Source organism: Hyperolius riggenbachi, chromosome 3, assembly GCF_040937935.1.
Source record: "Hyperolius riggenbachi isolate aHypRig1 chromosome 3, aHypRig1.pri, whole genome shotgun sequence".
NCBI lineage: Eukaryota > Metazoa > Chordata > Amphibia > Anura > Hyperoliidae > Hyperolius > Hyperolius riggenbachi.
The window spans coordinates 380,312,543-380,327,212 of NC_090648.1; the positions used below are offsets into that span (position 1 = coordinate 380,312,543).

The following is a 14,670-nucleotide window of genomic DNA, read 5'->3' on the forward strand; positions in this document are numbered from 1 at the left end:
CCAAGACCATATCGGCCCTATCTTCCAGCTGACTGAAATACTGCTCAGAAGCAGAACTGAACGGTTTTCTTTCTTTATTTTTGCTGAATTAACATTCAGGGAATGCTTGCTGGACATATCCCAATGTTCTATAAGAAAACTAAAAATTCTGTGAATGCTCCTATGTTGAAATTAATTGTTTTAGTTGCTTGGCAAAGTTTTTACTAGTGTCATTGTTTACAGTATCTTGCAAGAAAACTGTAGAGGTGATGGGATAAGAGAAGTGAATTTCACTGTAATTCTCAATATTGTGTATTAATCAACACTTGTTTGTTTTTCAGAAATGTGAGAGAATTCTCCTTTACCTCTTCTGCAATGAGATGAGTTTGGCCTTCCAAGATCCTGTTCCCCTTACTGTGAGTGCTGTCTGCTTTTATTCTTTTGAGGACATTTTGAATTTACTTGTTTTGAGGGAAGGGTGTTTAGAGGGTAAACGTGGAGAATACCTAAACCTTTGGACTGCTACAGCTGGCAGCTTCCATGCTAGAAATAGTGTTCTTCCTTTCTTTTTCTTTTTTTTTTCTTTTTTTTATTTTATGCTCTTTTATTTGCAAATAAGTGTAATCAACATACAGAAAATAATCCATATAAAGGATCCACGTAGAACAGTACATACAGTCATAGAAAGCATACATCAGATGAATAGGTTTCCACATAGCATCATCTACTACATCTGCTGCAAAGAAATGTGTACATAAGATGCCTGTATGAATGCATATGTAGAAAAGGTATAAAGGAGAATAATAAAGAATAGTCTACCAAAAATACATTGCAAACACACACTTGTTAGCCATCAGTGCTACAAATAGACAGGCACCTTAGGTCAAGTCATACTTCTTTAATAAAGGCTTGCGGTAGAGCTGAATACAAGATAACCATATCATCTCCAAAATCCTTCCAACTCCAAGGTCCTACAGTGACACCATTTAATCAAGAACCATTAAGGAAATTGTTAAAATCATCTGAACATCTAAAATGGTTCCATTAAAGCGGATCCGAGATGAAAAACTAACTACAACAAGTAACTTGTCTATATATCTTATCTAAAGTTTAGATAGTTTACACAGCAAATCTAGCTGCAAACAGCTTTAATAGAATATGATTATTTCTTCCTGTGATACGACAGCAGCCATGTTGTTTGTAAACATTACACAGAGGCAGGCTTATCTGCATCTTGAGAAAAAAACCTAATCCCCCCCCCCTCCTCACCCCCCCCTGCCCTCTGCCTCTGAAATCTCGAAATCTCTGGCTTGTAATACCTCCCCCTCCTCCTGCCCAGACTGAGTCCTTGCTACTGTTATCCTATGTGTCTGTGCACACTGGAGCAATGAGGTTTTGTAAAAAAAAAAACCATAGCATTACATTGGGAAGAGCTTTTAGAGGTTTCAAAAGCTCTTCCCAATGTAATGCTATGGGTTTTTTTTTTTTTTTTTTTACAAAACCTCATTGCTCCAGTGTGCACAGACACATAGGATAACATTAGCAGCAGATTTAAAAACTCAAAACGCTCAGAAAAACTCCTCTGGTGTGCACCAGGCCTAAGGGTTGTAGCATGATTCTTAGTGAGCCAATGGGTTGACTCTAGGTTTGACTCTGTCTTGGCTGTTAGGATATTTTGTGAGGAATTTCCAGGCCTGCATAGCAGCAGAGTTGTCTGTAGAGTAAGGTGAGGAGGTGTATTTAAACCTTAACTAGCCTTTATATCCTTTGCTAATATTCAACCAAAATTGGACAGGACCAAAGTATATGGAGCAGAGTGCCTGTATCCCCACCAGTGCTCTTCCTTCTTGCTGGTAATTGCGCAAAAGGTGGATCAGCGCAACACCAGGCCGCCTCCGAATGGCCTCCATCAGAGATGCGCTGAGCCCCCCAGGAACTACAAACTCCAAACTCCAGTGGTAGACAGAACATGTGTATGCTCGGTGTGTATTATATCCCACAAGTGGGGCTTGCACTCTTTTGCAGGTAGGCACTTGCCTGTTTTTAAGTAGCGCTGTTCATTTCCTTGCTATGTACTTCTTACTGGTAAGACTTCTTGCCTGCATGGAGCTGCTGCAAGGATGGATCAGCAGTGCTGAAAGACTGGAGTACAATCTGCAAGGAAGGCAGGGCATTGTCTGTAACAGTAAATTGATACTGGCATTTTTGTATCCCTCATTTAGTGGTGTGACACAAATACAAACTACTGCAGGTAAATCTCACCATTGTAGGAGGGAAGTAGATGGTCTACTGCAGGGGAAGAAACCAAGACAGAGGCTCAGGAGGCGCCGTAAGTGCGCACCTTTGCACCTTTACCCTACCCCACCTCTCAACCAGCCAAATGCAAAGCTTGCTTGTAGCTGTTACCTGTCAAGGCTGTTGGGATCCCTATTCAGCCTGTTGCAGCGTCTCCTCTGACCCTCTCTAGTGGCATCTCTTTATGTGGACCGCTGTAGGGAGTCATAGAGATGTGATGATGTAACAGGGTTGAAGAGAGATCCTGGCAGCGCTGATACATGAGTAACTGCTACAAGAAAGGTCTTCTCTGCTTATGGGGGGGAAGGGCTACCTAATGCTGGGAGCACATCTGGCTATCTATGCTGGGGGTGGTGGGCTACATAATTCTGTGGGCACATCTGGCTAGCTATACTGGGTGGTAGGGGGCTACCTAATAAGGGGGGCATATCTGGCCATCTATAGAGGGCAACGGGGCTACCTAATACTAGGGGCACATCTAGCTAGCTATACTGGGGTGGGGGGGTCTACTGGAGGCACATCTGGCTAACTTTACTGGGCAGTGGGGTATAGTGGAGGCACATCTGGCTAGCTATACTGGGGAGGGGGCTACCTAATCCTGGGAGCACTTCTGGCTAGTTATACTTGGGCGGACTTCCTAATACTGGAGGTGCGTCTGGCTACCTATACTGGGGTAGGCACAATGTGGGGACACACTTTGGAATATCTGGTGCTGGAGAACCTTGGCCATGCCCTGGAGGAAATACAAACTTTTGCAGAAGAGTCTCACTGTTCTAGGGTGTGGAGGATATGGAGGTTTCTGGAACAAAATCCCACCATTGTGGGAGAGGGGGAGATGTGATGTACTTCAGGGAAATCTCACATTTTGGGAGAGTAAGAAATGAAATGTACTGCAGCAGAATCTCACCATTGTGGGAGATGGGCGGTAAGAGATGCAGTGTACTGAAGGGAAATCTCACAATTGTGGAGTGGAGGAGGCACACACTATTACAGAGTTATCCCTATTGGTGGTGGTCAAATCCAGGTGTCCTTATTTGGAAACTCTAAGCTGGAAGGAGGTAGCATTGGAGTCACTTAAAGTGCGACATGGAACACAACTCCATGACTTTCTCTGAATGTAAAGGTGTTGAACTGCTTTGGACAGTATTATCTGGGTTTTCAAATAAGGAATTCGAACACCACAAATCACCATTGGCTGAAGAAAATTATCATTGTGAAAAGTAGAGAGAGATGGTAATAATGTTTAAGATGCTAATAATTCTGGCTTGCATACAAATATAACCCTTTCCACTCTATATCAGACATTGGCACTTTCCAGCATAGGTCCAGTTTTGGACAAAGTCTGACATAGGAAAACATGGCGTCACTAAGAGCGCTGTTGCCGGATAAATTCCATCAGTGTCAGCCTCTTTATATTAAAGTGTCAGGCTCGGACTAACTCTTTGATTGCTGCCGCCCCTATTTCCGCCATTTTATATATTACGTGGGCGCGATTGGGCTAGTTCGGCATGGCATCCACCTATGTGGATCAAAGTGATCCTCTTCTGTACTAAGTTGCACTATGTAATGTTATGCTGGCGTGCATGCAAGAGTGTAGAACTACAGCGCACCAGCTGGCACCATTCAAGGTTGAGACCCTCTTAGGTGCTGGAAGTGGGCTATCGAGAAAATGGACTGTAAAGGGTTAATGCAGGCTAGGCTAATCCCATGCACGTCCTGCTGTTTTTGATTGGACCAATTCAATGTGCATGCAAGCCAGAAATATCTGTATCTCATTGACCATTTCTACTGAAAATAGTGGACACAAGTTATTGTATGAAATTTTCACTTTTGTAGTTTCATCAGCATTGAGAAATTAATTTTTCAAGCTTTTATATTGATGTCAATGAGTAATGATATTTTTAAAGTGCTTTTATCATGTTTTCTCCCAGGTACCAGACTATTATAAGATTATAAAGCGTCCAATGGACTTGTCACATATAAAGAGGAAACTGCAGCTGAATGGCTCTCCTCACTATTCCCAACCAGATGAATTTGTGAGCGACATCCGTCTGATCTTCAGCAACTGTGCAGAATTCAATGAGGTGAGATCACCTCATTCTGTCTTGCCTTGCAAGCTCAAAGAGGAATATAGTACAACACAACATATATGGTGTAAAATTTCTGGATTTACTAGGTATATGTCACACTTTCAGAAAGAAGATTGCAGTCACATAATGAGTAAATCAAACATAATGGTAGTCCAGTTGAATGTGTTGCATCAGCAGCAAAAATGTAATCTCATTACTCCGGGCAAACTTATCATTTTATAGATCATTGATATTTTTACAAGTATAACTCCGTAACAGTGATATTAATATCTAAATTGGGAATAAGAGAAGCAGACATATCTACCAAAAAGCTGTGAATTTTGTTTGAGTTTTTTGGTTATTGGAGTGGGCAGGTAGCATTCACCATTTTCCCAATCATTCAAAGTTGACATATTATGCACTCTCATTATAAAAAGAATGGCTTTCCTACCATAGAAGTACAGGATGTAAAGGATACCTGTAACCACATTTCAGAATTTCAATCAACCACAGTGGTATGTCCCTTGAAGGCTTATAAACCTGCAGGGTCAGTGTGGTCTTGCAGCTGTTGTTGGTCCGGACAATCTAGTTCAGTGCTGTCCAACTTCGCGGGCACGGAGGGCCGTTTTTTTTCCAGACCACATGGTGGAGGGCCGGCAGACCTCCGAACAATTCACATTATAGCAGCCGCCTCGGGGGACTTACATGCAGGAAAAGATTTAAAAAAAAAAAAAATCCAATCAGCTCAGGGGCTAACACTGCCACATCAGGGGGGCCACAGCGGAAGGCTGTTGAAGATACTTTGGCAAGAGGCTGAGCTCTTCATTCTGACCTGGCCTGTTTACGCCTATCTCCGCCCTCTCTTGCTTACACTGGCCCCTTCATTTTATTTTACATAAATGTTATGTTTTATTATAAACCAAGCAGATATACAAAAATCCATTATCACCAGCTTTGTACTTTTATCAAGAGTCCAATATACCACCCCAACCTAAAATCTCCAACTTGCCCTTCCCACCCTCCTCACAGTGACTCATCTTTCTCCACTAGAAAGTTCCTAAATTGACTTTCAAATCAAGCTAGGTAGATCTGATGGGTGTTCCTAGGTTCAGATGATGTTTGCCTTTGAGTTGTTACTTGGTGTACCAGGATGTGCATATGAGTCATCAGAGCGTGCAAACCTTGTCGTCATTGTGCACAAGAGAAAAGCTTTCCATCCGTTGAAAAAAAAAAAAATCTATGCGCCTTTTACTTTATTAAAACAAGTTTCCAGTTTGTCTAGCAGCATGTCATGTCAGTTCCTCTTTCAGGTCCTATAAGAACAGAGGGGTAGTGTATGACCATCTGTTAGTGCATATTATACTGCTCACTGCTAGAAAAACTTTACCAGCCATTTCTGCATCTTCCAGAGAGTTAAAGAGAAGAAAAGGTTCTTTCGACAGTTGTTTTTTTGCCTAACCTGTTCACAATCTCATCACCCTATGTCAAAATGACTGGGCATGTCAAAATACAATTGGCCATATCTGCTCTTTGGTATGTACATTTCGGACAGTAATCCACATACACTGATCTAGGGGCTTTATTGAGTATTTATCTTGGTAGATTATAAGCATATGACTCCCACCAGCTCCCACTAACCGTCACTTTCCTTATACAATTATTACCTTCTATGATACGTTTTTCTAATTGAGGAATAGTAAAGTACCTTCTTTCCTTCCTACATGCCACTGAATCTCTGTACAGTAAACCATATTTTAGGGTAGTTTGCTTTTTTTTTTTTTTTTTTTTTTTTTTTTTTTTTTTTTTACACAAATTCGCAAACCAATGAATTCCTATGTGCCTGTGTCCATTAGATGTGAAATATGCATCCAGAAAAAAAAACAAAAAACTGACAGCAGTGTTACTATTTTTAGGACGACACAATTTGTTTTCCGCATGTGCTTTTTTTTGTGTGTTTTCACATTGGCGTACGCATTTCTCCGTCCCTTTTTCCATCCTTTTACCACCAGGGACGGAGAAATGCGTACTTTCCACGCTCCCGCCGCTGCCCGTGCTCCCGCTCGCTCTAGCGCGCACTCCCGCTCGTAAACACGCCGCCGGCCGCTCGCCCGGAGATCAATGAACGGGAAAATCCATTCCCGTTCGTTGATCTAGGCCCCGCAATGATCCGCTGCTTCTCCAATAAGCAGCGCGATCATTGTGAAAAAAAAAAGTTCCCAGCCTCCTAGTACTTCCTGCAAGTGTCCGTAAGGACGCTTACAGGTCGCATTAAACAAAAAGTTACTGTTGCCATCTTGTGGCCAAATAGTAAAACTACACCCTAAAGCATTTTTCACATACAAATAAATTAGTTTTACACAAAAAAATTAACTCCTTACCTCCCACACTCCCCAATTTTTTATTTTTTTGTAATTAAAAAAAAAAATTACAATTAAAAAAAAATACATAAATAGTTACCTTAGGGACTGAACTTTTTAAATATTTATGTCAAGAGGGTATAACACTGTTACTTTATAAACTATGGGCTTGTAATTAGGGATGGACGCAAAACTGAAAAAATGCACCTTTATTTCCAATTAAAATATTGGCACCAAACATTGTGATAGGGACATAATTTAAACGGTTTTATAACTGGGACAAAAGGGCAAATACATTTCATGGGTTTTAATTACAGTAGCATGCATTATTTAAAAACTATAAAGGCCAAAAACTGAAATATTTTTTTCCCCACATTTTTTCCTATTTTCCCATTAAAACACATTTAGAATAAAATAATTCTTGGCATAATGTCCCACCTAAAGAAAGCCTAATTGGTGGCAAAAAAAACCAAGATATAGTTCATTTCATTGTGATAAGTAATGATAAAGTTATAGACGAATGAATGGAAGAAGCGCTGAAAGGTGAAAATTGCTCTGGTGGTCAGGGGGTAAAACCCCTCAGTGGTTAAGTGGTTAATAGGACGGACTTTCTGGATCTCCTTGTAGAAAAACGTAAACAAAAAATGTTTGCATGAAGAATCGCATTAAAACCACATATGTGCAAATTGCCTGCTTCTGTGGTGATGGCTTTATAGAGGTTACTCACATCTTTATGCCTCAAGAGCGGGTGTAAGACTTGCGTAGGGTAAAAGTGTCTCCCAAAGCTTACCGGTTTCACCAACATGGCCCGTCCCACTACGCCTAATGGTATGTTATGCCAACCTTGAAGCTGAGTTACCAGGGATTTAAAGCGTAGCTGTCAGGCATAAAATCAAAAATCAATTCTTTACTTTTTTTATTTGGTAAACAAGTAATAATGATGCTAACCAGGCAATCCAAAAGTTTAAAAATTGTACCATGTATGGGCAAGAATGATTTTTATTTCCACTTTTTTTTTTTCGATTAGATTTATTTTGATTATTCCGTTACAGCGAAAAAAGATTTTTCCAACATGTCCGATCGAAAACATTTTTTTCAATGTTCATTCGATTCAAATATTTTGGTCGAATAAACAAGAAAATCGAATGTTTTACTGTACCATGTATGGGCACCATTACTTTTCTTGTCCATAAGATTATTCCCCAGTTTCCCTTGCTCTTATATGGTGCATCTGCCGCACAAAGGAAGTTGCAGGGCATGCTGGGTTTTCTTTTTTTCTTCTCCCCTCAGACTTAACTAATGCAGCCTGATTGGCTGAAGCCTCCTTCCCTCCTGTTTTACTCTCCCACTCATCTGTTCCGCTCTGATTGCAGCTTCTCAGCATGAGAAATATTGGTCAGTCACTTAATGACAATGCACTTTCTATTGAGGAGCTGGGTGGGAGTGTATTAAGATTGGGAAGAGGGCAGCCAATGCAAATAAAGACAGAGTAAGGGAGGAAATGTCAGGATTGGTTTCAAGGCAGTCAAGATGGAAAATCCTAAGAAGGATTTTTTCTTTACTATAGAAGAATCACTAAAATCAAAATGTGGGCAGTGCAATACATATGTTATGGCAGTAGAGCAAGTATTTATCTACGTATGTTTTTTTTTTTTTTTTTTTTTTTTTTTTAATATAGATATAATGGCTGACCGCTCCTCTTTAACCACTTTACCCCCGCGCGTACGTATTTCTCCGCCCCTTTTTCCATCCTTTAACAACCAGGGACGGAGAAACACGTACTTTCCGCGTTCCCGACACTGCCCGCGCTCCCGCTCGTAAACACGCCGCCCGCCGCTAGTAAACACGCCGCCGCCCGCTCGCCCAGAGATCAATGAACGGTAAAATCCATTCTCGTTCGTTGATCTAAGCCCCGCAATGATCAGCTGCTCTCCTATGGGCAGCGCGATCATTGTGAGAAAAAACTCACGTGTCCAGCCTCCTTATACTTCCTCCAAGCTTCCGGAAGGAAGCTTTGAGGTCGCATTAAAACAAAAAGTTGCTGTGGCCATCTTGTGGCCAAATAGTAAACTACACCCTACACATTTTTCACATACAAATAAATGACTTTTACATATAAAATTAACTCATTACCTCCCACACTCCCCATTTTTTTTTTTTTGTAATTACAAAAAATTAAAAAATTTACATATAAAAAAAAAACATAAATAGTTACCTTAGGGACTGAACTTTTTAAATATTTATGTCAAGAGGGTATAACACTGTTACTTTATAAACTATGGGCTTGTAATTAGGGATGGACGCAAAAATGAAAAAAATGCACCTTATTTCCAAATAAAATATTGGCGCCAAACATTGTGATAGGGACATAATTTAAATGGTTTTATAACCGGGGCAAAAGGGCAAATACGTTTCATGGGTTTTAATTACAGTAGCGTGCATTATTTAAAAACTATAATGGCCGAAAACTGTAAAATATTTTTTTCCCCACATTTTTCCTATTTTCCCATTAAAACACATTTAGAAAAAAATAATTCTTGGCATAATGTCCCACCTAAAGAAAGCCTAATTGGTGGCGGAAAAAACAAGATATAGTTCATTTCATTGCGATAAGTAATGATAAAGTTATAGACGAATGAATGGAAGGAGCGCTGAAAGGTGAAAATTGCTCTGGTGCTCGGGGTAAAACCCCTCAGTGGTGAAGTGGTTAAGCAGGGTTGTAAAATTTTAATGAATTCAGTGAACTGGGGTCCCTGCCAATTCTATTTCTTTTTGATCTACTGTATATAATATTTGGAGTTTTATATTAAGTGGAAAGCAATGGGTGAGGGGTACTTTTTTTGTCACTTCAGAGGTTCTCTTTATAAATGAGCTTGCAAGTTGTATTTTGCCCCCTATAGAGTTAAAGAAAACCTGAACTGAAAATTAAAGTCAAAATAAGAATACACAGGTCATACTTGCCTCCAGGGTAGACTACACTTTCTCCTCTCCTGCATTCTGTTTGTCCACTGTGATCAATGGAATTCTTCATCCTCCATTTTAAAATGGCAATTTTCAGGTCAGCAAACTGTTAAACTTTAACATCGCCCGCTTGAGCCATAGGGAAACATAGCTGAAATGATAACTGATGTGCAAGGTAATGTTTATAACTGACAGCAACTGCCATATTTCAGTTATGACAAAATTTGGTCAGAACTAAAAAGGATCATTGTTAGAAGAAAATGGCGGGCTTCTGAGAGGAAAAGATGGTTGGTGAGGTAAGTGTGTAATATTAATTTGCAGGTACACAAAGTGTTTATTTTAAATAATTTTACTCAGTTCAGGTTCCCTTTAAGTGTTGCTGTCCCAATTCAGACCAATAGCATTTTTTTTTTACTCCATGAGTGAACTGATCCCAGTGGCATTTCGGGAACCCTGACAACTGTAATAATCGAGTTTTTATTTGTTTCTTGCAGCCCGATTCTGAAGTGGCCAGCGCTGGAATCAAACTGGAGGAGTACTTTGAGAAACTGCTTGTTAATATCTACTACGACAAGAAATTCCCTAAAGATCCATCCAAAGAAACTTATGAAGAGAGTTCAGATTCTGACGATGATGTTGTGCAGCCACGAAAAAAACGAAAAGGGGATGAGCGATTGTTTTTTAGATGAGCTGCTTCCTGGGAAGTAATGTACAAAAGGAACCGTAGCTGTGTTAACAGACTATTATGGACTGGCTTTTTGCCTGTGACTTGTTGTCCCTCCAGGATAAAGGATCAGTGTGGCATGTTATGGGATCACCTACAGACTAAGATCTTTGGGGGTTTTTGGAGAGAGCCAGAACCTTGTGTTACAGTGTGAACTTTTGCACAATCTGGATTGTATGCCGTGTCTTTAATTTACTTATCTTATTCTACTTGCCTCGTTTCTGAATAATTTTCCCATTATGCACCTGTCTTCTTCCCCCTTGATTTGAAAACCTTATTACAATTTTTTTTTTTTTTTTGTGTGTAGCTGGGACTTGTTTCTTACCAGCACTCTTTACACTGAATGCAAAAAAGAAATCTTGGGTTTTAGAGACCAGTGTAACCATCCATTGATTCATCCAAACAGCACGATTTTTGATGCAGTATTCTGAAATGTATATGGAGACCCTTCAGAGTTTGAAGTCCCTCCCCCTACCTCCTCACGTTCTCTAGTCTTGGGTCCGTTTTACTTCCAGTTATCATGAAGAAGAGAGAGAGCGGTTAATGTTAAGCAAGAGTCATGTCTCTTTTTGTAAGAGCTGAAACTAACGTTAATTTAGTGTAGGAAAACTGATTTCATTTTGTCTTACTGAGCTCTAATGCTCTTTTAAACACATCATATTTGCCTGGTCTGCTTCTTTTAAATGGACTTTTTGTTTGCCACCGCCTAGAGGACTGGTTTCATATTCGTTTATGGGGTTTTTTTGGAGCTTATCTCGAATCTTCTCAAGTGATATGCAAACTTAAAAATCAGTTGTTGTAAGTCTGCTGGAGAAATGATAATCTTCTTTTTTTTCTTTTTTTGTTTTTTTTTTATTGGCTGACTGTAGACAAACTCTTCCTCCATTAAGAATAGGTTACTATTTTTCTAATCAAATCCTTCCATTCTTTCACTTTGAGGCAAGTGTTTTAAACTTCCCTCTGCTGAATAAGCTCTGTGTGTGATCTTAGGTCCACACACATTAAAAGACGTGACTCCAAAGTGCTCCTCCCGGAGATAAAAATAGTGTTATTTTGACTGTCATTTAGTTCTGAAAAAGGAAATGCCTTCGCTTCTCACCGTAGGATTTATGCTAACTTATTTTCCCTTCCAAAGTAAGAATAAACAATTCATGTTTATCCCTATGCGTATGCTGAGGTTAGTATGTGTGTCAGACTGTGGTTGGGTGGTACTGTATATTTGTGTGTATGGGGCGGTGGTCAGCAGCTGTGTGTATGGGGCGGTGGTCAGCAGCTGTGTGTATGGGGCGGTGGTCAGCAGCTGTGTGTATGGGGCGGTGGTCAGCAGCTGTGTGTATGGGGCGGTGGTCAGCAGCTGTGTGTATGGGGCGGTGGTCAGCAGCTGTGTGTATGGGGCGGTGGTCAGCAGCTCTGTGTATGGGGCGGTGGTCAGCAGCTCTGTGTATGGGGCAGCAAAAATATGCAGAAGTCCTGCAGGCTACACACGGAGAAAGTAAGCGGTGTGAGCACCAGAGTGTTGCAGGGTAGTCCATCTTCCCTGTGCAATCTTGAACCAACAAAATTGCTTGAGCTCTACCACCAATATAGAATGAATTTTCCTTTTTATTATGGAGAGTACATAGTGCAGACAAGCACATGTATGAGACAGCGTTCAACAGCACGGTGGCGTAGTGGTTAGCTCTCTTGCCTTGCAGCGCTGGGTCCCTGGTTCGAATCCTAGCCAGGGCACTATCTGCAAAGAGTTTGTATGTTCTCTCCGTGTCTGCGTGGGTTTCCTCCGGGCACTCCGGTTTCCTCCCACATTCCAAAAACATACGGATAAATCAATTGGCTCCCCCTAAAAATTGGCCCTAGACTACAGTACTTACAATACATAATATAGACATATGGCAATGGTAGGGATTAGATTGTGAGCTCCTTTGAGGGACAGTTAGTGACAAGACAATAAATACACACACACACACACACACACACACACACACACACACACACACACACACACACACACACACACACACACACACACACACACACACACACACACACACACACACACACACACACACACTACAGCGCTGCATAATATGTTGGCGCTATATAAATACTAAATAATAATACTGAGACAACCAAAAACACTGAATAGGGAAGAGCTCACTTCTAAGCAGCAATTATGCCTTATAATTAGTCTGCAAATTGAAGGCACAGTGTGTACACCTCAAAATTAAAGGTAGACTCTCAACTACACATAATAGGTGGAACTCTAGTAATGATAGAAGCTACTTGCATGAAATTTATATCGAGTTGCACTGATGGTGGAGGAAGTTCACTTCCAAAAGGGGGTGGAAAATGTTTGCTTCCAAAATGGTTTGCATGCAAAGGCTTTCCGTACTAGACCCTTTCACCATGATGAGGTCCCTCTGAGTCAAAAGGGGTCCTACCATGTGACTTGGAAGCAAATTTAGCTGTCAGATTTCTAAAATACAAAATTACAAACCTACAGGTGTGCAAATACAGGCAGGGTCCCAGGCATTTACTCCACCCAGAAATGTGCTCTGCAAGCTACACCTAAAGGGGTGGCAGAAGTCAGACAGCCCCCCAAAACTGCTCTCATCATCCAGGGGGACCACAACTGCTCATATAACTAAGATTTCCCACAAAACCTCCTCCCACAAACGTACAAAAAATACTGAATGGGTATGATCTTGCTATCAAGCAGTGCCTGCCTTATAAATTGCCTTCAATTTGCTGACGAGCTTCTGCAGACTCCGCGTGTGCATTTAAACTGCAGTACCAAATTATGCAAGGGCTGAGCTGACCACATGAACACCTAACAATTAAAGGACAACTGTAATGAGAATAATGTTCAAGCTGCCATATTTATTTGAAGAGAGAGGTATATGGAGGCTGCCATGTTTATTTCCTTTTAAGCAATACCAGTTGGCTGGCAGCCCTGCTGGTCCTCTGCCTCTAATACTATTAGCCATAGCCCCTGAAGCATGCAGCAGATCAGGTGTTTCAGACTTTAAAGTCAGATCTGACAAGACTAGCTGAATGCTTGTTTCTGGTGTTATTCAGATACTACTGCAGAGAAATAGACCAGCAGGGCTGCCAGGCAACTGGTATTTATTAAAAGGAAAGAAATATGGCAGCCTCCGTATACCTCTTACTTCATTTCCCCTTTAACGACTTACTGCACAGCATGCAGTATATCTACGCCCTGGAAAATGTAATCTGAAGTCCCAGGGACATAGATGCTTGTCTCCTGCTGCTATTGCCACAAGTTCTGGTCGCTGCACGTTAGTACACAGATCAGTGAATGGGACCACTGTTCCCATTCACTGATCTTAGTACGTGTGATCACTGGCATCAGTGAGATGCTGGTGGTCATTGATAAAAGTTAAAGTAAAACATACACTCTTTACTTTCTGTGTACTGTTCAGTATACAAGAGGAATAAACTGGGGGTGAAATCTAGTGGCCAAGTAGTAAATTACAGCCTAGCACATTACATTTAATAAAAATACTTAAATTCCCCATTAAAATTAATCCCTTACCTTCCCTACTTTTTCATAGTAACCAAAATTAAACATTTGTGTATAAGAAAAGACCGGAAAATATACATAAATTGTTTCCTTAGGGACTGAACTTTTTTTAATATGTCATATTATTGTGTTGCAAGTACAGTGGGATGCGAAAGTTTGGGCAACCTTGTTAATCGTCATTTTCCTGTATAAATCATTGGTTGTTACGATAAAAACAGTCAGTTAAATATATCCTATAGGAGACACACATTGATATTTGAGAAGTGAAATTACGTTTATTGGATTTACAGAAAGTGTGTAATAATTGTTTAAACAAAATTAGGCAGGTGCATAAATGTGGGCACTGTTGTCATTTTATTGATTCCAAAACCTTTAGAACGTATTGGAACTCAAATTGGCTTGGCTCAGTGACCCCTGACCTACATACACAGGTGAATCCAATTATGAGAAAGTATTTAAGGGGGTCAATTGTAAGTTTACCTCTTAATTTTCTCTGAAGATTAGCAACACTGGGGTCTCAAAACAACTCTCAAATGACCTGAAGACAAAGATTGTTCACCATCATGGTTTAGGGGAAAGCTACAGAAGGAAACTTTTGAATCCCACTGTAAGAGCTTGTAATTAGTGACGAATGCAAAGCTGGAGAAGTACTTTTCCAAAAACTACTGATTTCCAAATAATATATTGTTGCCATACATTATACTAGGGACATAAATTAAACTTTTTGTAATAATTGGGACAAAT

At 40.5% G+C, this 14,670-nt stretch overlaps 1 protein-coding gene across 1 annotated transcript in view; it reads left to right on the plus strand.

The window, feature by feature from the left end:
- LOC137562351 (transcription intermediary factor 1-alpha-like) overlaps nt 1-11,543 on the plus strand; it is a 73,825-nt gene extending 62,282 nt beyond the window's left edge. Inside the window, exons 17-19 of the mRNA XM_068273687.1 lie at nt 321-395; nt 4,206-4,358; nt 10,156-11,543. Coding sequence (XP_068129788.1) covers nt 321-395; nt 4,206-4,358; nt 10,156-10,350 — 423 coding nt within the window. The 3' untranslated portion in view covers nt 10,351-11,543. The remainder of the gene's footprint in view (nt 1-320; nt 396-4,205; nt 4,359-10,155) is intronic.
- Nucleotides 11,544-14,670: the final 3,127 nt, after the last annotated feature.